Raw genomic sequence first — 25,828 nt, 5'->3', positions numbered from 1 at the left:
GAATGATTAAAGTTTAGTAAGCTTTTCACTTAATGGATGCCCAAACTGTGTCACCAAGATCAAGTACAGACAAGAGCAGAAGTTTCCCTAAAAATTTAAATAGGAACAATGAAGACCATAAGCATTTCTTCAGTGAATTATAAGAGGAGATAACAAGTGACTTTACCAGTAAAATCTGGAAAACAAATACAATCAAAGCAATGGCTATCAAGAGGTGGAAAAGTCCAGTCAAAACAAAAGTGGATGAGGAGAGCACAAAGGTCATGGCAAGAGTTTATTGGAAAGCTCAAGTCATTTTGCTGGTTGACTTTCTGGAGAATGACAATAACTGCTTATTCTGAGAATATTTTGAGAAAGCCAAAGCTTTAGTATAGGAATCCTTGGGAAAACTTCAGCAGAGTCCTTCACCACAACCTTGCTTCTGCTCATTTCTCTTATCAAACAGGGTAATTATAAGACAGTTCTGATGGAAAATCATTAGGCTTTCACATTAGTGAGAAGTGAAGCCAAGTGGACTTCCCGGGTCGAGTGGGGAGTTGGAGAACTTTTCTGTCTAGCTAGATGATTGTAAATGCACCAATCAGTGCTCTGGGTGTAGGTAATGGATTGTAAGTGCATCAATCCACACACTGTAAAAATGCACCAATCATTGCTCTGTGTCTAGCTAAAGGATTGTAACTGTACCATTCAGCACTCTATAAAAATGCTCCAATCAGCACTCTGTGTCTAGCAAAAGGATTGTACATGCACCAATCAGCACTCTATAAAAATGCACCAATCAGTGCTCTCTGTCTAGCTAAAGGATTGTGAATGCACAAATCAGCACTCTGTAAAAATGCACCAGTCAGGACTCTGTGTCTAGCTAAAGGATTACAAATGCACCAATCAGCACCCTGTAAAATGGACAAATCAGCAATCTGTAAAATGGACCAATCAGTGCTCTGTAAAATGTACCAATCAGCGGGATGTGGGCAGGGCCAAATAAGGGAATAAAAGCTGGCCAACCGAGCCAGCAGTGGCAACTTGCTTGGGTCCCCTTCCATGCTGTGGAAGCTTTGTTCTTTTGCCCTTTGCAACAAATCTTGCTGCTGCTCACTCTTTGGGTCTGCACTACCTTTATGAGCTGTAACACCCACGAGAGGGTCTGCGGTTTCGTTCCTGAAGTCAGTGAGACCATCAACCCACCAGGAGGAAAAAACAACTTTGGACATGGCCTTAAGTGCTGTAACAATCACTGCGAAGGTCTGTGGCCTCACTCCTGAAGTCAGTGAGAACAAGAACCCACCGGAAGGAAGAAACTCCGGACACATCTGAACATCTGAAGGAACAAACTATGGACACACCATCTTTAAGAACTGTAACACTCACTGCAAGCATCCGCAGCTTCATTCTTGAAGTCAGCGAGACCAAGAACCAACTGGAAGAAACCAATTCTGGACACATTACAACCCTAATTTGGTTTCTTTTGTTTTCTTTTTGTTTTGTGTTCTTATAACGTTTGTAAAAGGCATCTATTTTCCTTCAGTTGATAATGTAAAAAATACATATCAATAGCTGGCATGTTGACCAAAATGTATGACAAGTGGTCAGTAATTTGTCTCCTTTTATATAGCTCATTAACAAGAAGGATTGGGAAATGGTTGTAAACTGAGTACCAGGTGGTAGAATTGAAGGAAACTTCCCATGTAAAACTTTCAGTTTTTGCTCCATTCCAAAGATAACAGGAGGTAAAGGGTTAAAGATGCCCCAAAGCTGTTGCAAACATTTGGGGAGACTTAAAATTCACGTGTTTATTCAGTTGAGTCTTAGGCTGTGACTACAATGCTTGAATTAGACAGTAAATGTGTCTTACTTACTTGCACGAAGACACTTTGTTCACATCTCTCATCACTTCTTTTCCTCTACTCTGATCTCAGTTCCTTTCAGGATTTGGGTTGGGCCTGAGAAGACCCTGACACAAGAAGGACTAAGGGCCCTACATACCCATCTCCAAATATTGAAAAAATATCAAAGAGGGTAGAAACATAGATATTTATAGCTCTATTGCCTATACTTGCTCAATTCACCGTTGTACTTGATTCTGTCGGCGTGGGGGAAGGCATGGTGAGGATACAGGATAGAGCTACAGTGGCATATAAGGGGAAAGAAAGGAAGAGACTGCAAGTCTGTTGAATCCATAGACACTGGAGATGCATTTAAAGGAGGTAGACCCTGGGGCTAGAAGCCAAGGTGGGGGAAAAAAAGCTTGAAAAGTTGCAGTAGTCTTTTATTGTTATTATTGTTATTATTAGTATTATTATTTCTTTTTAGAGACAGGGACTTGTTCTCTCACTTAAGCTGGAGTACAGTGGTGCAATCATGGCTCACTGCAGTCTTGAACTCCTGGGATCAAGCAATTCTTCCAGATCACCCTCTGAATTAGATGGGACTACAGGTGCCCATCACCATGCAAGGTTGATTTTGTAAATTTTGTTGTATACTTGGGGATATCTTGCTATATTGTTCAGGCTGATCTTGAATTCCTGACATCAACAATCCTCCAATCTCAGCCTCCAAAAGTAGTGGGATTACAGTCATGAGCCAGCATGCTGGGTGTATAGTCACTCTTTCTACCTCAGCCTCATTTTCCTGCATTCTGTAAATCCCCAGTCAGAAGAGAGCAGGGCTGCCTGGCTACTGGGATAGCCTCTAAGAAGCAAATGTTAAAGTCTGTGGTTCTTGTAGAGGAAAAGAAAAAAGAAGTGCTTGTGTTCATTTGAGCTTTGAGAAAATGGGGTACAAAACATGAAAAGTTGGGAAGACATTGTGGATAAAGCCTTTGGGACCCATTCAGCGCACTTTTCCGTTGTTTTTAATTCTATAAGTGTGTACTATATGAAATGCTTATACTCTTATCTCATAAGAGCCAAGGAGAATCATCCACATAGAAGCTCCAAGTAGAATAATGTCAGTGGGATTAACTCTTCTGCCAGTGGAGCCAGTGGGTGGATCATGATGCAGCCGGAGTGCCTCCACCCTTCAATGTCCAAAGCTTGCCTTGTTGAACTTTTTGTGTGTTGTAAACACAGAAACATGCCCATGTGAGGCATAAAATAGAAAATTACTCAATATACTTTTACAAACCGTAAACAATTGACCAATTCTTAATGAAGGGTATAATCAAGATATGACAGCCTTGAAACCACTTCGATATGGAAATGATCAGACTTTAAAGCAGCTCTTATAGTCAACTTTTCTGAGGTAAATGTGAACACTCTCAAAATAAATGGGAAAAAGCTTCTCGGCAGAAAAAGGAACTATAGAAAATAATAAAATAGAAATTTCAGAACCGACATATATAAGTCTAAAATTTGAAAAAAGACCTTATAGACTGTGAAAGTTTTTCAGAAAGTAAATGATCGAGGTGTTTGAAGACAAAAAAACTAAATTAGCCAAGTCAAATCCAAGAAGAGACATCTTAGAAGAAATGAACCTGTTAACACCTTGATCATGGAATGTGAGCCTCAGAAAATCAATTTCTGTTGTTCAAATTACACAGTGTGTTTTGTTTTTTTTTTTAGGGCAGACATAACAAACTACATCAAGGGAGAGCAGTTTAGGACGCAGAAATCAAGGATCTTTTTTGGGACATGTTATGTTTGCATCCATATTAGAAGGCAAGTGGATTGCTGAGAGCTTCAACTGACCAAAAGGTGCCAGGGCTCCTGCTGCAGACCTGCTCCTTGCTTTGACCCCATCCTTACTCACTGACAGGGCCTCATTCAGTTCTTCTGTCATCTCTGTTTTATTTGTGTGTGGAGATTTCATAGTTAATATTTATTCTTCCCTAATAAACTAAACTCTTTCACTCATTGCTGACATTGGACAATGTCAGAGAAAGGGCCTGAGCTGAGTGATATTTGAAGGCAATGTCTGCTGTCTTCCTGTACTCATCAAGCCAAGGGGGAGTCTTTTTTCACCAGGACTACCACTTCTACAGCAACCTATGCAATGAGGCAAGTCTGCGAAGCACTCCCCTCTGCTCCTTCACTCTGATCTTCCTTTCCCACTAAAAGGTCTACCGTAAGTCATTAGGCAGGACCATTCTTCTCCAGTTTCCCTGTCCAATTAGTGTGTGTAGAAACCAATCACAGTCACCCTGGTATCATTAGGGCACGTGCTAGGACAAGCAACTGCTTTATGCCCACCCCTAAAGCACATAAAGCCAAACTACAACGGTTTTCTTACTGCGTAGCCAAAGAAGAATTGCTAGCTGGTAATATATTTCCTCTTTAGCAAACATCCCTAATATTCCAGAAGGGGTAAGGGAGGAAAACAACAATCTATCTGATCACCAGCCAATGGCAGAGTAATCTGCAACAACCCTCGTTTTATGAGGAAGGGTTCCAATAATATAAGGCATCTTCAAACTGTTTGTAGAAAATACATATGATGTTTAAAAATTATGCATGGATATAAACATTTTTTGTATCAAAATACATTTGTACTAACTTGTTACAACATGTCTGAACAGGATCTCGTTCAGTCACTAACATGGTTGAGAAACCGGTTTGAAAACAGCCTCTATCAGAGCAGCAAAAATTCTACTAAAATTGTAGGAAAAACAAATTCGAGTTTATGTTGAAGCTTGGGTGGAGGGATGGTGACATCACCGATGCATTAGGACATATTTGTGCGCATGTAAATCAGCCCTTCACAGAATGGATAACTCACTTTAAGAATCGATGAGATAATGGTGAAAGTAAACATTGCAGCAGCAGACCATACACATCAACTTATGGGCAAAAACTTTATCTTCTTTTGGCTTAATTGAAGAGGTCTGACAATTAACAACAGAAACAAGAGCTTAAACTTGAGCAAACTATCCACTTGATGAGGGCCAAAACTGCTGTACCCAAGTCAGCTACAGACAAGAACAGAACATTCAATGAAAAATTAAAGAAGTAGGAAGGAGAAGAAAAGAAAAGATCCTAAGCATGTCTTTGAAGAGCTGTAACAGGAGATCAAATGTGGCTTTACCAGTGCCACTCGAAGGGAAAAACACAATCAAAGCAATGGCTACCAAGAGGTGGAAGTGGTCTAGTCTAAGTAAATGTGACAAAAACAAATATGCCAACAGTGTGTTCGGATGCCCAAGGTATTTTGGTTGATAACTTCGGGGAGGGTTGAAAGAATTTGGAATTTGAAGAAAGCCAAATCTTTAGCAGATAAATGAATGAGATTGAATGCCTAGTGATTTCTATCAAAAGTCTGGAAAATTGCCCCTGTTTCATGAGGGGAAAGAGCAGGAGCTTTGTTGTGATGGAGAAGGACTCTGCTAAAGCCTTTCTGGGCATTCATCTGCTAAAGTTTTGCCTAACTTTCTCCAGTCTTTCATAAGTCGATATCATCATTCTAAGTGAAGTAACTTAGGACTGGAAAACCAAATATTGTATGTTCTCACTCATGAATGGGAGCTAAACTATGAGGATGCAAAGGCTTAAGAATGACACAATGGACTTTGGGAACTCAGGGGGAGTCAGAAAGAGGTGAGGGATAAAAGACTATAAATTGGGTGCAGTGAATACTGCCCGGCTGATGGGTGCACCAAAATCTCACAAATCACCACTCAAGAACTTATATACATAACCAAACACCACCTGTTCCCCAACCTATGAAAATAAAACAGAAAACAAAAAAAAGAAAATCACTAGGCATCCAATTTACAGTACTGATGCAGTATCTTTGAATTTCTTTTTCTCTAATATTAAAATATCTTTAACGTGTACTCTGTTTTCTTCAGTTAATAATGTGAAAAGACTGCATTTATATGGTGAAATTCCCAGGGTCCCCAATTCTTTGTAGATAGGCTAAATTTCTTGTATCATTACTTGCCAAACTTCTTGAATGTGATGGAGATAATGTTAAGAAATAAAGTTTATATTGTCTACTTTCATATTGTGATTACGTTCTTCCACAAACTTTTTGAAATCCCCTTGTATTCTCAGACCCTTCTGGAAGAGTAGGAACAGATTCTAATGTGTACAACACAGGATCCTCTCATCCAACTGATCAAGTGGCCTGTCTTTAGGATGTCCAGTCACATCCCCACACACAATACCTCTAACAAGGTCATCTGAAGTTGTCACTATCCCTGAGCAAAAACTGAATGACAGTACAAGACTTATTTGAGGCCTGAAATGATAAGTGGCAGCTGTTGATACTGACTCACCTATACTTTCCATGAAAAGGGTGGAAGGATGGGCAGGAACTACTTGATATAATAGAAAAGTCAGCAGATGAAAAGAGAGCTACTAACACAAACTCAGTAAAAAGACCTTGGAAACACAGTATGTTGATCTAAATTTTAAAAACAAAAATGAAAAGAAAGGAGTAAGAAGAATTATAGATGCTTATCTAGAAGATTAGATTTAAAAAATTTTCCCAAATTTTATTTAAAAAGAAGCCAGATGTAAGATGAAAAATAAACACAGGGAAATTTGATTTAGAACACAAAATGTCAACAAATACATTTTAGAAAGAGAGTCTGGAGAAATTCGTTTCAGAATATTGCAAAAATGAAAAAAATTTCTTTGTGGAAGAACAATCTGGGAGAGAGATAGCACAGGTACTAAGAAATAGATCAATGCAATATGCTTGAGGCTTTTATGTGGGTACCAGACTATCTTATTGGAATACATAATTGTGGCCACTCATTATAAGTGGGAGTGATCAAAAATTTTTCCTAGAAGAAGGACTGAATGTGGGTACTCATGCCCATTATCTCAGGACTTTGGAAGAGTGAGGTGGGAGGATCGCTTGTGGCCAGGAGTTCAAGACCAGCCTGAGAAACAAAGTGAGGCTCCATCTCTTCAAAAATTAAAATAAATAAATAAATAAATGGGCATGGTGGGTGTCATGAACCTGTAATCAAACAACTTAAGAGGCTGAAGCTGGAGGAATCCCCTGAGCACAGGATTTCAAGGATGGTGTAAGCCAGGATCATGACACCACACTCCAGCCTGGGTGACAGAGCAAGAGTCTGTATAAAAAAAAATTCCTAGAAGATGTAAAGCTCAACTAAATCTGATCAAACATTCTAACAAAGGGGTAGAGAAAGGAAAAAATTTTGAAGTCATGAAATAGGGTGTCTCGTTCAAGAACTGTGTATTCTTTCTGTTCATTTCTAGAACCCCTTGGTAGTTTTCATGGCCAACGTTTTTTTTTAACCTCCCCATGTATATTAATGATAGAATGCATGAAGACACCTGTATCCTACACCAAGAGTTTTCTGACTAGACCCAGAGCCAGAGAATATTAGACAATCTGTGTGGGTCTGACCAGGCTGAGGGCCAACCTTCTGTCAGCCATGAATGGCCAGGTTTGTGTTGTCTTCACCCAGCTCAAAATTCCAAAGAAATGATATCTATATAATCAAATATTTAGTGAAATATGATAGGCATAGGTATACAAAACTCCACGGCCAACCTCTTGTTCCTTAGAATATCATTGTGTTTAGAAAACAGCCCTAAGAAGAGGTGATCAAGATAAAATGGGGAGTTTCAGTGGAACTAAATCTAATAAGATTGCTGTCCTTATAAGAAGTGGAAATTCCTTATGAGAACTAGAAATTTGCACACGGAGAGACACAAGAATTATGTATGTATAGAAGCAGCCCTACGGGAAACACAGCAAGAAGGCAGATATGTAGATGGCAAGCAGGCAGGGCCCAGAAGAACTGAACCTGCTGACAGCTTCATCATGGAACTTGAGCATCCAGAAGTGTTGAAAAGGAATTTCTGTTGTTGAAGAAAACCTAGTCTGTGATATTTTGTTTTGACAGTCATAATGAGGAAACTCAGGGGAGAGCAGGTTTTAGGAGGTAGAAATCAAGAGTCCTGCTTGGCACATAGTAAGTTTACATTTATTTTAAATGGCAAGTTGATTGCTGAGGTCCTTGACTCATGGACAAGTGCCTAAGCTCCTGTTGCAGTCCTGCTCCTTGTTTTGATCTCATCCTGAGTGACACTGTCTCCTTCAGTTCTTTGGTAACCTCTGTTTTGGTTGTCTCTGGTAGCTTGATACCTGATATTTACTCCTTCCTGATTTTCTAGTCTCTTTCATGCATTTCTGACATAGGGGAAGGTCAGGAATAGGGCGTGAGCTGAGTGATATTTGGAAGTATCACCTCTTGTCTTCCTGTACTCAGCAGATGAGGAGTAGCCTGCCTCTAACCAAGACTGCAGCTTCCCCAGTGACTCCCACAAGTAGGCACTCCCCGCTGCCTGGCACTCCCCTCTGCTTCTTCTCTCTTGCATTTCTTCCCTACCTGACAAGCCACTATAAGCTACCTAAGCCAGACTGCTCATCGCCAGCTTCTCTTTCCAAATAATGTTTGGTGAAACCAGAGAAAATCATTCAATAACATCAGAATAGCCGCTAGGCCCAAGCACTCTGTGTCTCTCTTGAAGCATGTGAATCTCAGTTACAAATGTTACGCTTTCCATGTAGCTGGAGAATATTTGGTGACTGGTATTATATCCCATCTTCAGAAAACATTCCTATTTATGCTAAAAGAAAAACAAGAAACCAATCTGCCTAATCAGCTGGAAAAGTCTATGTTACCTCCAGTAGATCTTCTTGTGTTAGGATGCCTTCCTATATGGAGTGGGTTGTTAAAATGTTGGCGGAGAATGTATATTCTATTAAGAAATACCATGAATGGGTCAGGCGCAGTGGCTCACACCTGTAATCCCAGCACTTTGGGAGGCCAAAGTGGGTGGATCACGAGTTCAGGAGATCAAGACCATCCTTGAAACCCCGTCTCTACTAAAAATACAAAAAATCAGCCAGGCGTGGTGGTGGGTGCCTGCAGTCCCAGCTACTCGGGAGGCTGAGGCAAGAGAATGGCGTGAACCCAGGAGGCAGAGCTTGGAGTGAGCAGAGACTGCGCCACTGCACTGCAGCCTGGGCCACAGAGCAAGACTCCGTCTCAAAAAAAAAAAAAAAAAAAAAAAAGAAATACCATGAATGAATTCCAAATTTCTTGGCACCAAATGAAATTAGAATATCTTGCTATAAGATGTCTCAACAGGAGCTAGTTTGAGGCATTAAGAAAAATAAGATAGCAGTTTCAAAATAGTCCCTAGAAGAGCAACATGAATTCTTCTAAAGTTAGAGTTACAAACATCAAATTTATTATGAAGCTTGGGTGGAAGAAGATGAAGTCACTGACGGTGTCCAAAAAGTTGTCCTACTTGCCACATGGTAAGTTGACATTGGTTGAAGAAGTCAGCAGTTCACAAATTCAATGAGGAGTTCCTCATTTCAAGAAGGAATGAGGCAATGTTGAACCTAAAGCCTACAGTGACAGATGAACCATGTCATATTGCAAGGTATACATTCATCTTCTTTATACCCTAAGAGAAGATGTGTGACGATTAACAGCACACACAATAGCCAACATCGCAGACTTCTCAGTTGGTTCAGTTTACATGATTCTAACTGAATGATCAAAGTTTAGTAAGCTTTTCACTTAATGGATGCCCAAACTGTGTCACCAAGATCAAGTACAGACAAGAGCAGAACTTTCTGTAAAAATTTAAATACAAGCAATGAAGACCGTAAGCATACCTTCAATCATTTATAACAGGAGACAACACATGACTTTACCAGTAAAATCTGGAAAACAAATACAATCAAAGCAATGGCTACCAAGAGGTGGAAAAGTCCAGTCAATAAAAAGGGGATGAGGAGAGCACAAAGGTCATGGCAAGAGTTTATTGGAAAGCTCAAGTCATTTTGCTGGTTGAGTTTCTGGAGAATGACAATAACTGCTTATTCTGAGAATATTTTGAGAAAGCCAAAGCTTTAGTATAGGAATCCTTGGGAAAGCTTCAGCAGAGTCCTTCACCACGACCTTGCTCCTGCTCATTTCTCTTATCAAACAGGGCATTTATATGAGAGTTCTCATGGAAAATCATTAGGCTTCCACATTACAACCCTAATTTGGTTCCTTTGGATGTATTTGTGTTTTGTAATCTTATAACGTTTGTAAAAGGCATCCATTTTTCTTCAGTTAATAATGTAAAAAGTACATATCAATAGCTGACATGTTGACCAAAATGTATGACGAATGGTCAATAAATCTTCTCCTTTTATATAACTCATTAAGAAGTAGGATTGGGAAATGCTTGTAAACTGAGTACCAGGTGGTAGAATTGAAACAAACTTCCCATGTAACACTTTTAGTTTTTGCTCCATTCCAAATATAACAGGAGGTAAATGGTTAAAGATCCCCCAAAGCTGTTGCACACCTTTAGGGAGACTTAGACTTCAGGTGTTTATTCAGTTGAGTCTTAGGCTGTGGATGCAAACTGGACGTGTCCTCATGAGCTACCACCATATTCTCTCTTCTCCCCAAGAGTGTACTCAGCTAAGCCAACAAGATGCCTGGGGGAGAAGGTTACAAAATAGGGGCAGAGTTGCAGAGTCTCACTTAGTAAGTCTGTCGTAGAATCCCTCCCAAGGAAAACCAAAGAGCCTGAATAAAGAAAGAATACAAAAATCTGTGGCCTTCCCTGGTGTTCCAGTCATGGACTCTTCAGAATAAACAACAGTGGTATGTCCTAGAAATCAGGGAAGGAATGTATTCATTTAAAGGGAAAACCTCTGGGGAAATCACTCTTCCTATTAAAAATCAAAGAACCTCCATGAATTGGTAATTGCCACAGTCAGCACCATCTCTGGATACACAGATGTGGAGATAGATGGATCCAGGACACTAGCAGAAATGCCCAAATGGATTAGGGCCATGAAGCTGCCCTTGCTTTTATAGTCAAACATGAGAATTGTCCTTACCCTGCCGTAAATTGTAAAGAAAAGAAAACATTGCTAACACTGACCATTCCTTCCATGCTTAAAGGTAGAAACACTACAAATACTAAGGGAAGGTGCCATTCTGCAGGGAGTATGTTCTTCAAGGGAAAAACTAGTGGAAGAGCAAGAATCTATAGCTGTACCTCATTTCAATAGGCCCTTCAGTCACCACTACAGTACACTCTTTAGATTCCTCTATGTATAATCTACAATGGCACAGTACATTTACAGCAGTGCAGGAAGATAGCCATTATTTGTAGACATAAGAATCAGATTATTTAGAAATTTGCTTCTATAGGTATTCCCAAGTCTTCTTTTCAGAAAAAAATTCAGATATCCCTCAAATGATTGGAGTTTGTTTTAGGGATGAGAAGGTCTTGAAATCTTATGATCCCCATGGGTCAGTGGAAGACAGAAAAATACATAAAGGCTTGAGTAAAGGAGTCGGCATAAAGAAGACCACTGCTAGTTCATGAACCTTCTAAATCTCTTTGTATTCTGTTCACTCTAAACAGGATCTTGGGAAGGGCCTGTGCACATGAAGGACCCCAAAGTTCAAGCTTCAGAAGCTTTGTAGATCATTCCAATCTGACAAAAACCGTATGTCAATGTTGTTAGGTTGACTAGTTAAATAAGCCTTTAATTGCTCAATAAAAATGTACAAAGGCATGTTTCAATCAAGAAAATGCAAATATAGACAAAAGTTTAGCTAAAAAGTAAGGTTAGCAAAAATGTAAGATAAATACAAACTCTTTATGTATCATATCATAAAATTCTGTTTCTACGTCTGTTTACTAGAAGGCACAAAAGTTTTTTTTTTTTTTTAAATAATATGGAGAGATTTGCTTTGGCAATTCCAAAGAAGGGTAAGTAATAGACTTGAAACAATGTACATTTGTTTTTAAAAAATTATATTTGTTAGTGTATTAGAGTATAAAAATGTATTCAATATTTAAGATTGTTGCCAGATGTTTACTCAATAACGTTGTAAAAAATAACCATGTGATTATCAAGTCATGGTCACGTTACATTTAATGCAGCCAGGAGAGAAAAGACAGCGGCATATTCTTCTGATAAAATTAGGAACACAGGTAATAGCAGTCTGCCTTGTAAAGTCACTTGAATACACTTGTATAGAAAGAGTCATAAACCAAAAGTTCATCTGTAGAACCTGCGATAAACTGTGATAAGGAATTTATCTCTATACTCAGGGTATTGGAATGCACAGTGCATTGAACACATGGACTGATTTCTGCCCTTTCCCAATGTCCCAACAAAATTACAATAAAGAAGCACAGCGGAAATTAATACCCAAGATTGAGGAGAATGAAAGAAGAGATGACAATAAACAATAAATGTAAACAAAACTGTGGAATTGGAATGACAAATGGAAAAATAACAGAGTTTGTGATTGAGCAAAGCCAAAATCAGACATGAAGAGGGGACTGTTGTGCAATTTTTGCCAGAACACCTGGAAAATTTGTCCTATTTGAATATAGCATTTTCATGTGCAGAAATTTACATGTATATACATTTTAGTGCATATTCTGCATCAAAGTTTGATCATTCTTCTTCAACTGAATCCTGTGCATTTCTTGCTATTTGATCCTAGGTATTTTACATTGTTCTCATGAATAAGGTCATTGTCTCATTTCTCTCTCTCTGTCTCTCTCTCTGTCTGTCTCCTTCATTTCTTTTTCTTATGCTGTTCCCTATGAAGTGTATGTGTTAGAGAAAGTCACTCAATCACATTAAGATTTTATTTCTAACTTTGAAAAGTGAACATAAATGCAAAAATCCTCAAAGTTCTATTGTAAGTACTAGAAGAGCTAAGGCATCAGAAACATCACTATGCAAGATAGAAAGGAATAATCCATAAATCTTTAGCTATGTGGCCATGCATGTGTAGAAATATAACATATGATATAGATAGCAATTGGGTCACTGAAACAAACTCGGTTATTGAATATTGTTTAAAGACAGTTTTGATCCAATCATTTTTAAAATGAATGTTCTATCTCTGTCTCACAGCATGGACATCCTCACAGCATGTGTCTGGTTCCATAAAGAACAATTTGGAATTGCATGGCATTTCTATGATACAGACTCAAAAGTCACAAAGTATCACTTCTGATATAATCTACTGGTCATGGCAGTAATGAAGTTCTACCGAAGCTCAAGGGGGTAAAAGCAGACCTCACCCCTTCAAGAGAGGATATCAAGGTGCCATTGTAAGAAGAAAACATTGGATGAATGATTCTGTCGTGATCATATTTTAAAAACAATTTCCAAGATGATAAATATGCATACATGTGGACTTCAAAATCAATGAAATACAATAATAATTTGTGGTTCTTAAGCAGAGGAGACAACATCTTTTGAAAGAGATAGGTACAGGTTGATGTGTTTAATAAATGAGTCATTGATTAATCACTTTAATGAAATTCCTATCATCTTACCGACTTTGTACATGATCAGAAAAATATGAGGGTGACATACATTGCTTTGTATTTCTTATGAGATAAGTTGTGATTGTACTTCTCTATGAACTGATAGGATGTTTAACTGAAAGCTGAAGAATACACTGTGACATTGTGATAACAGTGGTGTGATGAGGCTACAGACACTTGACCTTAGGCTGATGACCAATGCCTTCTATGGCCCCAATCACTGAGGGTGGGACACCAGCTCTGGGGCCAGGACACAGGTGACATCTTCATGCAGAAGACTGAAAGTTATGTAAGTGGTATATAGTTTATCCTTTCTTAGACAACTCTCTGACCAGGCTCCCTCTTGGATTTCTAGAATTTTAGATCCATTGTGATTAGAAGGATCAAATTTAGTCAATTTAAAAGGGCATACACAAATTTTGTCAATGCTAATACGCCACCCAAGAAAAATGCATGTAGCATGGATTAAGGAAGAACATACAGGATCTACATTGACAGGGTTTTGTAATTAGAAAAAAAAGGAATTAATTCCTCTGAGTGTCTTTATATAAATGCAAGCGGTAAAGCGGAAGACTAGAATATGTTTAAATGGGATTATGATTTCAAACAAACATGTTTACTCGGGAAAATATATTTTTAGTCACATCAGCTGTTAACGTCTCACGAAAATTTAACCTTGACAATATTCTAAGAGAAACCTGTTTTTGTTCTCTGAATCTCATTTCCTTTCACTTTCTTTTAGAGAAATGAATGAATGAAGAGCAAGTAACCACTGGAACACAGTAGGCAAGAACTCAGCTCTGAGAACTGACTGCCTTCCATTCCACTTACTACCTTTATATGAAACTAGGCACGCACCTAAATCACCTCATCTACAAAATTAAGATAATAATAATCATCACACCTCCCTAATATGATGGTTCTGAAGATTGAATATCATATAGTAAATGCTGAAGAAATGTTTTCTATTATAATCAGCCTTTGCCAGGATAAATGGAAAGAATATAAATATGCTCAAATAATTGTGAAATATATATATATTAGAGAGCATCAACATCAAATAAAAATGTAAAGATGAAGATCCTACTAGTGTAACCAAAGTTTTTAGACAAGTCAAAGCAACGCTGAATTCTCAAACACAACTGTGTTATCAGAATGGTTGGTTTACCCAATGAACACAGTAAGTTGAGGAGGATTTGGCTTTCTGTTCCATTCACAGAGCTTCCGCGTCTTCAAAAAGAGGGAGATGTGTGGGTGTGAGACAGCTGAGGCATGAAGTTTGGATCTTATTACAAGTGCAGAAGAAAATCCTAAGAGCATTTGAAGCACAAAAGTGTTATGATCTAATTTCTACTTTTCAATGATCACCGTGACTGATGTGAGGGGAATGGATATGGGATGTGCTGGGGTAGGAATGTTACCAAGAGCGGCTGAGGATATTAAACTTCTTCAGGAGAGAGCATCATGGCCTGAACTATCACCTTCTAGTAAAGATTATGCAAGTTGTTGTATCTGGGATGAGTGTTGAAAGTGGAGGCAACTCGATTTGCTAAAGGGCAGTGCCTGAAGGCAGTGAGGAGTTTTGAACCACTGAACACTTGACTTAGAAAAGGTTGGGAGCTGTTATGAGAGCTGAACTGTGTTCCTAAAATTTCATATGTTGAAGACTGTTCCTTCTGGACCTGAGAATATGAACATGGATATTAGAAGGCAAGTGGAGTGCTGAGGGCTGCCACTCACATATAGGTGCCCAAGCTCCTGCTGCAGTCCTGCTTCTCTCTTCCACCCACCTTCACTCACAGACAGTATCCCTTTCCACATTTCCATCACCTCTTTTTTGTTTTGTCTGGTGAGTGCATAGCTGATATTTATGCTTTCCTGAAAAACTTTACTCATTGCTGACACTGGAGAAGATCAGGGAAAGGGCCTGAAATGAGTGACCTTTAGGGGCATTTCTGTCCTCTTCCTGTACTCTCCTGCCAAGGGGAAGTCTGTCTTGCATCAGGCTGTAGCAACCTCAGTTGGTGACATAATCAGGCAATGTCATCCTGGCCTCTTTGTTGCTCCTTGTCTCTGACATTCCTTTGCTACCTGATGGTCTAGCTTAAGCCACCTAGGCAGGATTGCTCATTTCCAGTTCCTATGGAAAACAGTGTCTGTGAGACAAGAGACACAAATCTCAACAATACAGTGGGATCTGCTGGGACCAAACAACTACTCTCTGCCTAAGATAAAACTCATGAAGCTCAGCTAGAACCAATCAACTTTCCATAGAGCCAGAAAGAACTGCCAATTAGTAATGTATTCCCCTTTGAAGTATGTCTATATTGATGCCAGGGAAAATACCAATCTGCCTGGTTCCCTTGCAAGGGTAAAATTATCCATAGCAAAGCCTTTGGTATTAGGAAGTCTCCCTGTACTATTATCCGCAACTCTTCAGAAGGGCCAGACCAGACCCTCATGTGCACAGCACAGGATCCACTCATCCCCAATAGTCAAGAGGTCTGTCTTTAGGATTTACTGTCACATACCCTCTCTACCCCCATCACACCTCCAACCAATCTGTTCTCAAATTAACACCAGCCATGCACAAAATGTGAAGAATTACACAAGACACACGGAAGGTCTAAGTGGTAAATGGCAGCTGTTGATACTGACTAACCTGTATATTCCACGAACTGATGAGCAGGGATTTACCAGATATAAGAGAAGAACCAGCAGCTAAAAGAAGTGCTAACAATGCAAGACTCTGAGAGGGCTTTTTGGAAACACAACATTTATTGTGAAATTACACAGACAGGAATGAAAAAAGATGGTGAGGAGTATATATCCTATTACTTAAAAGATTAAATAAAGGAAATCTCACCAAATTCATGGGGAAAAGCCAGCTACATAATAAAAGATACACATAATGAGCTTGACTCAGAAAATAAAATATGAAAAAGAGTACTAGAAAGAACGTGGGGAGGAATGCATATCAGAATATTGTAGAAAAATACTCCTTGTGGAAGAAGAATCTGAGAAAACAGGTAACACAAATACTGACTAAACCAATAAAACCAATACAATGCAATTGAGGGTTTGATGGCGGTATCTGATTATCTTATTTGAATGTAGAATTGTGGCCACTTAATTATCAGTGGTAAGAATTCGATATAATTCCTAAAAGAAATGAAGCAGTGGGTGAATTTTATAGAATATTCTAGAGAAAGGGAAGAGCATGAAGGAAATTTTAGCAACATGACATCGCATGGCTCCCTCACAGAACTATGTATTCAGTTTTCTCAGGTCTAGAAATTTCCTGGTGGTTTCTGTGTCCATTTTGCATTAATAACCCCTAAAAATATTTTAGAATACAAAATTTTAGACTTCCTGTGTTGTACAGGACCAAGCCTTGCCTGAGCTGAGTGAGATCCACAGAAACTTGAACAATAGCCCTATCCTGAGCAGGCTGCGGGGCAGCTTTCTGTCATCTATGTGTGCACAGGAGTGTGCTGTCCTCACACATCTCACAGATAGCAGAAACCATCTCTATCACATCAAAAACCGAGCTAAATATGAAAATACCTGTACACACATCACAAGAGATGGAAATAGGGCATAATAATATCCAGAGATATTGACCATCTTCACTGCTGGCTGTAGCATCGCTGCTCACACACACATAAACAGAAATAAATAGCACAGTGGAAAGCGGATGATAGTCTTACCTAAAAGATTGAAACTCTAATGATATCTAAAGTTCAGTGATGACACAGTGCTGATGGCTTGGACACAGTTCCTTCAAAACCATTGTTCAAGTCATAGTTGTACCTTTTGGAAATAAGACACTAACAACATATCCTATCCAACTCATCTCTCTGGGCTAGAGTCTCAAAGAAAAATAAGGGATACACCTGACCTGCAGTGAGCAAAGCAGAACCCAGTCTCTGAGGTGGTAAGGCCCACCCAGTGTGGAGGTCAAAGGTGCCATTGTTCTGCTCCTCTTTATAAAGGGAGTTGCCACGTTCCTCCCAGCACAGAGTTGGGAGTGACTCCAGAGCCTCCTGCAAGATGCTGTTGATTCTGCTGTCAGTGGGCTTGCTGGCCCTGAGCTCAGCTCAGAACTTAAATGAAGGTAAAACAGAAGGGGGAGAAGATGTGGTGACTCTGCTTGGGGCTTAGGAGGTGATAGTTGTAATTATGGGGAAGAGAGGAGAATGAAAACACAGATGGGGCTGCAGAGTTTTCATGCCTAGGATCAGGAGACTTGTTGTACCCTCATTCCACAATAAGAGTTTCTAATTTATTTAATGTACAATGAAATCCAATAAAGAATTTGTTCCAGGGGAATGAGAAGGTAAGATTTGCATTTATAGATAGAACTGTGCTGTGAAGGATGCAGTAGAGAATGCAAGGCAGATTCATGGAAGTCCAGCTGTGAAGATCCTAAACTGATCTCAGTAAGTACACAGGGATGATGGTGGCCTTGCTGTACAGTGGATCAGCATCGATGATGGCGATAGACACACACAGTATCAGAGATACTGCAGAGACAGAGAATTGGATGGAACACTTGTCTCTGTTTAACTAGAGATACAGAAATATCAGAGCCAATCATTGTCATTTTTCTCTCCCTTACATGCAGTATTTCAATGTGCTGGGAGTGGTATGGGTAAGATTGTATTGAAGTGATTACTTCTGGTTACCCCAATTGAGAGAGCATGTGTACATAAGCAATGTATTTATAGGAGATGGAGGGCCTAAGAACACCAAAATATCACATTGAAGTACCTGGCATTTGTGAACTAAATTAGCATTAAGTCTTGAGGGACGCTAGGGAGGGAAAAAAGGGGCTCTTCTATGTTGAGTTCATGGCTGTTGCTCTGTCATAACAACCCTGCCTCCCCTTACACCTTCCTCCCCTTCCAGCAGCTTCACAGATGGTGGCTGATGAGTTAACTTAGGGGATGCATGGGATGTGGTGAGAAGTCTGTTTTCCCTGTAGAACACTTGTGAGTCTTGTAAGGTTCAAGATGTAACTTTTCCCACCATCCTGTGCTTCTCTTCTAGATGTCAGCCAGGAAGAATCTCCCTCCCTAATAGCAGGTAAATCCCGATTCATTCTCAATCTGTTCTGACTGTCTTTTTCTGCTTATGAATGGATCAGTTCTCCAGTGTCTTCTTATCAAAACTTTCCTTTCAGAAATTGATTAATGTTAGTGCCCCTAATAATATAGGCACTCTTCATGCAACCTTGATTCTGGGCATCATGAGCAGGCCACCAAATTGAACGGCAGAGATGCTTGGCTTAGATGACAGCAGGAGTGGGTTACCTCATCCCCCTGGCCAGGAGTGCCTGCTGGGAGATGACAGACAAATGGGCAGCATCCTCATTCTGTCTCCTCTTTATACTGAGAGGCCCTCAACTGCTTTGTTCTTCCCCAGCGCTCCACTCCAGAGTTATATGTCTTCACTGAAAATGCAAAGAAATTAATGTCTTGGTCTCATTTTTGTGTGTTTCCCCACTCAGCTTGTGACCCAAACTGATAAAAATTTACTGCAACTATTCAGTGAATCTTGTATGGGCTTTTACTCTGTCTTTCTCTTCTCTCTTTGTCCTCCAGGAAATCCACAAGGACCAGCCCCACAAGGAGATAACCAGCCCCAAGGTCCCCCACCTCCTCCAGGAAAGCCACAAGGACCACCCCCACAAGGAGACAAGTCCCGAAGTGCCCGATCTCCTCCAGGAAATCCACAAGGACCACCCCCACAAGGAGGCAACCAGCCTCAAGGTCCCCCACCTCCTCCAGGAAAGCCACAAGGACCACCCCCACAAGGAGACAAGTCCCGAAGTGCCCGATCTCCTCCAGGAAATCCACAAGGACCACCCCCACAAGGAGGCAACCAGCCTCAAGGTCCCCCACCTCCTCCAGGAAAGCCACAAGGAGACAAGTCCCGAAGTGCCCGATCTCCTCCAGGAAATCCACAAGGACCACCCCCACAAGGAGGCAACCAGCCTCAAGGTCCCCCACCTCCTCCAGGAAAGCCACAAGGACCACCCCCACAAGGAGACAAGTCCCGAAGTGCCCGATCTCCTCCAGGAAAGCCACAAGGACCACCCCCACAAGGAGATAACCAGCCCCAAGGTCCCCCACCTCCTCCAGGAAAGCCACAAGGACCACCCCCACAAGGAGACAAGTCCCGAAGTGCCCGATCTCCTCCAGGAAAGCCACAAGGACCACCCCCACAAGGAGATAACCAGCCCCAAGGTCCCCCACCTGCTCCAGGAAAGCCACAAGGACCACCCCCACAAGGAGACAAGTCCCGAAGTGCCCGATCTCCTCCAGAAAAGCCACAAGGACCACCCCCACAGGAAGGCAACAAACCTCAAGGTCCCCCACCTCCAGGAAAGCCACAAGGACCACCCCCACAAGGAGACAAGTCCCGAAGTGCCCGATCTCCTCCAGGAAATCCACAAGGACCACCCCCACAAGGAGATAACCAGCCCCAAGGTCCCCCACCTCCTCCAGGAAAGCCACAAGGACCACCCCCACAAGGAGACAAGTCCCGAAGTGCCCGATCTCCTCCAGAAAAGCCACAAGGACCACCCCCACAAGGAGGTAACCAGCCCCAAGGTCCCCCACCTCCTCCAGGAAAGCCACAAGGACCACCCCCACAAGGAGACAAGTCCCGAAGTGCCCGATCTCCTCCAGGAAATCCACAAGGACCACCCCCACAAGGAGATAACCAGCCCCAAGGTCCCCCACCTCCTCCAGGAAAGCCACAAGGACCACCCCCACAAGGAGACAAGTCCCGAAGTGCCCGATCTCCTCCAGAAAAGCCACAAGGACCACCCCCACAAGGAGGTAACCAGCCCCAAGGTCCCCCACCTCCTCCAGGAAAGCCACAAGGACCACCCCCACAAGGAGACAAGTCCCGAAGTGCCCGATCTCCAGAAAAGCCACAAGGACCACCCCCACAAGGAGGTAACCAGCCCCAAGGTCCCCCACCTCCTCCAGGAAAGCCACAAGGACCACCCCCACAAGGAGACAAGTCCCGAAGTGCCCGATCTCCTCCAGGAAAGCCACAAGGACAACCCCCACAGGGAGGCAACAAACCTCAAAGTCCCCCACCTCCAGGAAAGCCACAAGGACCACCCCCACAAGGAGACAACAAGTCCCGAAGTGCCCGATCTCCTCCAGGAAAGCCACAAGGACCACCCCCACAAGGAGGCAACCAGCCCCAAGGTCCCCCATCTCCAGGAAAGCCACAAGGACCACCCCCACAAGGAGACAGCAAGTCCCGAAGTTCCCGATCTCCTCCAGGAAATCCACAAGGACCACCCCCACAAGGAGGCAACCAGCCTCAAGGTCCCCCCCCTCCTCCAGGAAAGCCACAAGGACCACCCCCACAAGGAGACAAGTCCCGAAGTGCCCGATCTCCTCCAGGAAAGCCACAAGGACCACCCCAACAAGAAGGCAACAATCCTCAAGGTCCCCCACCTCCAGCAGGAGGCAATCCCCAGCAGCCTCAGGCACCTCCTGCTGGACAGCCCCAGGGACCACCACCCCCTCCTCAAGGGGGCAGACCTTCCCGACCTCCCCAGTGACAGCCTCCCCAGTCATCTAGGATTCAATGACAGGTATGATTCCAGTTTATTCTTCACCAAGTGCTCTAATTGCTGCAGCTCTCCAGCTTTATTGTGCCAATGAATCAGCTAAAAGCCTATTGACATTGTATATTCCCAGATCCCATTTCTAAAGATGTGTATTGACATATTCTGGAATTGGGTAACAAGATCCTATATTTGTAACAAACTCTTTAAGGAATTCTGATGTTGAGAAACAACATTCCAAATAATCTGTCTTAAATTGTGTTGGCAACAAGGAAGTAGTACCATGTTCTCTCTGGCGCTCTGTTTTCTGTGCACAAACTGAGAGACCTCCCATTTAAAGTTTTCACCTGAGCACTGTTTGCTGAGTCCTGCCTCACACCAGCCTCTCGAGTCCAGTATTCCTGCCAAGTGGTCCCTGAACTTTCAGCAGCTAAGTGGTGTCTCATTTTTCAAATTCTTACTGTTCAATAAGTACATGATTAAGCTAACAAAAAATACCTAATGAAATGGAAAAATATGAATCTAAATTTAAAGGTATAACTCATCCTACCTGCCTCCCCTCCTTCAGAAAACTGCCACTGTTAACCTTATGGCATCTTCTGTTTGAAATATTTATGTGTACATAGACAACTAGAATAGTTTCCCCCCCAGAACTAATACCATAATTTATATTCAGGTACATATGTTAGTCATTTAAAAAATACATTTCTTTGAAAATTTCCACATGAATTTATGAAGCTAAGTAGATCTCTTCAGTGGTTATCTGTTTGTTTTTACAATTTTATACTACTCCATTATGTGGCTGCACCGTGATTTCTTTAACCAATCCCTGTCACTGGACACTGAGGGTGGTTTCAGCTTCTCACTGTTATAGAATATGTTCCAGTTCCCATCTGTGTAAATATATCTGTGAACAAATTCAGCAGAAAGTAATAACAAGCTAAGAATGATCTTCTCTCTTTATCACATAAGGAACAATTTGGAGCACATTTTGTGCAAGGGCATCCAAAGAGTGAACACACAAAAAATTAGGGAGGAAACGCAGGAAGTAGAAGGGATGGGGGAGAGAGGATGGGCTCTCATGTACTGTAGTGCAGTAAGACCAGTGAGGAATTCGACATTTCCTGCCATGTCACGTCTGGTCTATGAACTTCCTTGTTTGTTTGTTTCAGGAAGTGAATAAGAAGATGACAGTGATTCAGATGATTCAAATGCCATGACATTGGAACAAGGTGGTCATAGCTCTAACTTCCGTACACCAATAAAATAATTAGCTTGCAATTTCTGGTTGTGGTGTCTGTTTCTCAATATTTGTGAATGTGGGATCTGAGGACCAAGAGAAGACATTACACGAATATCTAGGAACCCTTTTCCTTGATGCTCCGGGAAGTTTCCCTCCTCCTTAATCCTAATTTAGCCAGCTGCCATGCAAAAAGGTTTTACTGTTTCTCTACTTCCCTGACTTCTATTTTTTCCCCCAAAGATGGAGCTTTTTTCACCCAGGCTGGAGTGCAGTGGCACGATCTCGGCTCACTGCCTTCTGCATCTCCTGGGTTCAAGCTATTCTCCTGCCTCAGCCTTCTAAGTATCTGAAATTATAGGTGCCCACCATCATGCACAGCTAATTTTTGTATTTTTAGTAGAAACGGGGTTTCACCATGTTGGCCAGGCTAGTGTCCAACTCCTGACCTCAGGTGATCCGCTTTCCTCAGCCTCTGAAACTTCCAGGATTATAGGTGTGAGCCACCATGCCTGGCCCTTCCCTGACTTCTACAGAATAAATTGAAATTTTAAAATTATTTTCTGATTGTTTACTGATATTCCAGTGATCTTAAGGACAGAAAACACAACAAATGCAAAAAAGTCACAGAAGCTGAAAGAGATCCTTATAATTTCTAAGAAGCTGAGTTTGGTTTCAAGGGAATGAATATGGGTCTATGCTTCTTATCCCCAGAACCCTCTCTATCTCATTGACCCTATTTTAACAGTGATCACTTCTCTCCCTTCCTATTTTCCTCATCTTTCTTCAATGAAACCTGAATGGACTTCATTAAAGAGACAGCATGATTTTAAGGAGCAAAAATTTGGACACTCTCAGGTTTTAATTAAGACCTAACTTTTTCTTACTGTCTCTGGAGTCTTAAAAGTTTACTTAGACTCTCAGGGCTTCAATTTCCTCATCTAAAATGAGAATAATCATAACAACTACCTTAGAGTATGGAAACTAATGAGATAACATATATACCAAAAACCTTGCAGAGACTGGCATGTCTGCTTCTCAAGCAAGGAAGGTTCAATATTAGAAAACTGCCCCTGTGCTCACCGATAGCCTCAGATAATTCACTAAGAAGTCGGAAAAATCAGAACAGAATGATCTCACCATAACCACCACTAAGTTGAACAACCCAGTTGAAGCCCTGGTCTCTGGCTTCTCTCCTATTATCATAGGTGAAGCATTCCTACCCCTATCTCTCACCTTCCCACTTGATTCTGAACCACATTGCCCAATCAAGGATTTTGCTTCTGCATGTGACCCTTTTGTCTTGTGATTGTTACATCTATGCTCTACGGGATTACTTCAATCAGCAAAAGCCTGCTGAAACATCACCCATTTCTACAGAAGTCTTCCTAAGACTCTTAGTGCTTCTTTCCCACCATATTATTTGTCTGCCATTTTTATTGGAAAAGTTCTTGAAACGTATGTATGTGATTATTTCCCCATTCCCCCACCTCCAAATTTTTCATATGCACACGTTATAGATGCTTTTGTTCTTTTCACTTCAAGTCTGTGAAGGTCATCTACTGCCTCCATTCTATTCATTTCAGGAATCAACTCTCAGTCCCGCATCTCCTGTGACCCCTCAGCAGTTTAACACCACTGGTCCTACCCTTCTTTTGGGAACACTCTATCAATCTTTCCAGGAGCCTCCCCCTCTCTCATAGGGTTTCTCCTATCTCTGCCTCTTCTCTCCTACAGCTACAAAGTTCTTCCTCTTCCAGCTCTTTTTGGTCTTGGTAAAGAATTCATTTAATTAATTAAGCAAACTAGGATTTATTCTTGACTCTTCTCTCTTCCTCTTTCATCACATTACATCTAGTCAAATCAGCTATGTTATCTTTGTGAAGTTCAAGCTTCAAAATAATTTCCTACTGCAGCCAGTTTCATCACTTTCATCTCTATCAGCCCCTCTAAGCAAGCCTCATCTGCAGTTTACACCAAATAGTTCTATTTATTTCCCAACAGTCAATTACCCACCTTGGCCATTTAAAAATTATATTACTTTTCTATGTTTTCCAGTTGATTGCCACCACTTTTACTCTATAAGAACCAGACGGTATTTTTTTTTTAGACAGAGTCTTCCTCTGATTCCCAGGCTGGAGTGCAGTGGCAAGTTCTCAGCTCACTACAACCTCTGCCTCCTGGGTTCAAGTGATTCTACTGCCTCAGCCTCCTGAATAGCTGGGATTACAGGTGTGCGCAACCACACCCAGCTAAATTTTTGTATTTTTAGTTGAGTAGGGGTTTCACTAAGTTAGCCAGGCTTGTCTTGAACTCCTGACCTTGGGAACCACCTGCCTTATACTCCCAAAGCACTGGGATTACAGAGGTGAGCCAGTGCGCCCAGCTGCTAATTTTTACCTACGCTAAAGTCCGATGTATTCAGTCCTAACTCTCTGTGGAACTGGGGGATGCTCTACACCTAATTCATTCTGCTATGGCCACGCTGGTCATTGTCTTTTTTTTATGGTGGGGTATGGAAGCAGTATGCTTAGATTTTCTGTTAATTAAAAAAATATTTTTGAACAAATACAAGTTTTGATTTTGTTACATAGATTACATAGTGCTTAAGTCACAGCATTAGGGTATTCCTCACTCAAATAACAAACACTACATTTATTAATACCTCACTATACAACCGCTCTGCCTCCCATACTCCCAAGTGTTCTTTGTCTATCATTTCACTCTCTACATCCATGCAGACACATTCTTTAGCAACCACTTACCAGTGAGAACGTGTTATATTTGATTTTCTGTATCTAGCCTGTTTGGCTTAAGAAAATGACTCCCAGTTCCATCCATATTGTCACAATATGTGTGATTTCATTCTCTCTTTGTAATTGAGTAGTATGGTATTGTGTATATATATTTACATTTTTTAATCCAATCATTCATTGACAGATACATTGGTAGATTCAATATCTTTGTTACTGTGAATGTTGCTACAATAAACATACAGATAAATGTATATATTTGATACATTGACTACTTTTCCTTTGAGGAGATACCCAGTAGTAGGATTGCTTAATGGAAATGTAGTTCTAGTTTTAGTTCTTTGAGAAATCATACTGTTTTCCATAGAAGCTGTACTAATGTACATTCTCACCAAGGGTGTTTAAGAGTTCTCCTTTCTCCCTATCCTTGCCAACAGCTGTTATTTTTCACCCTTTTAATAATAGTCATTATGACTGAGGTAAGATGATATCTCATTGTGGTTTTCATTCACATTACTCTAATGATTAGAGATGTTGAACATGTTTTCATTTACTGTTGGCTGTTTGTATGTATTCTTTTGAAACACATCTATTCATGTCCTTTGTCTATTTTTAATTGATTTTTGTTGTTGTTGTTGCTGAGTAGTTTGAGTTCCTTGTATACTCTGCATATTAGTTCCCTGTATGATGCATAGTTTACAAATATTTTCCCTCTGCATGTTGCCTGTTGACACTGTTGATTTATTTTGCTTGTAAAATATTTTAGATATATTAAGTGCCATTTGTCCAATTTGGTTTTTGTTGCCTGTGCTTTGACGTCTTAGTCATAAGTTCTTTTCTCAGCCAATGTCCAGAAGTTTTCTTCTTGTATTAATATATGCCCACATTTTACATTTAAGTCTTTAATCCATCCTGAGTTATTTTTCTGTAT

At 41.0% G+C, this 25,828-nt stretch overlaps 2 protein-coding genes across 2 annotated transcripts in view; one reads left to right on the top strand and one right to left on the bottom strand.

Moving 5' to 3' along the window:
- The window catches only part of SMIM10L1 (small integral membrane protein 10 like 1), a 251,598-nt gene that overhangs the window by 6,668 nt on the left and 219,102 nt on the right, over positions 1-25,828 (bottom strand). The gene's annotated exons all lie outside the window — the stretch shown is intronic.
- LOC101143179 (basic salivary proline-rich protein 2-like) lies at positions 17,342-22,276 on the top strand. Its single transcript, XM_055357464.2, has 4 exons — positions 17,342-17,424; positions 18,360-18,395; positions 18,914-20,931; positions 22,077-22,276. Exons 1-3 carry the CDS (start codon positions 17,361-17,363, stop codon positions 20,896-20,898), a joined length of 2,085 nt encoding a protein of 694 aa, XP_055213439.2. The 5' UTR covers positions 17,342-17,360; the 3' UTR covers positions 20,899-20,931; positions 22,077-22,276.

Source organism: Gorilla gorilla, chromosome 10 (assembly GCF_029281585.2).
Source record: "Gorilla gorilla gorilla isolate KB3781 chromosome 10, NHGRI_mGorGor1-v2.1_pri, whole genome shotgun sequence".
In the NCBI taxonomy this organism is placed as follows: Eukaryota; Metazoa; Chordata; class Mammalia; order Primates; family Hominidae; genus Gorilla; species Gorilla gorilla.
The sequence above is the reverse complement of the archived record's forward strand: the minus strand, read 5'-3'. Positions and strand labels throughout refer to the sequence as shown.

Excerpts from the sequence above, each read along its gene's own strand:
- LOC101143179 (XM_055357464.2), top strand. The coding sequence starts at position 17,361 with ATGCTGTTGATTCTGCTGTCAGTGGGCTTGCTGGCCCTGAGCTCAGCT. Across the intron at positions 17,425-18,359 it reads AGCTCAGAACTTAAATGAAG|ATGTCAGCCAGGAAGAATCT; the intron begins GTAAAACAGAAG and ends CTTCTCTTCTAG. Across the intron at positions 18,396-18,913 it reads ATCTCCCTCCCTAATAGCAG|GAAATCCACAAGGACCAGCC; the intron begins GTAAATCCCGAT and ends TTTGTCCTCCAG.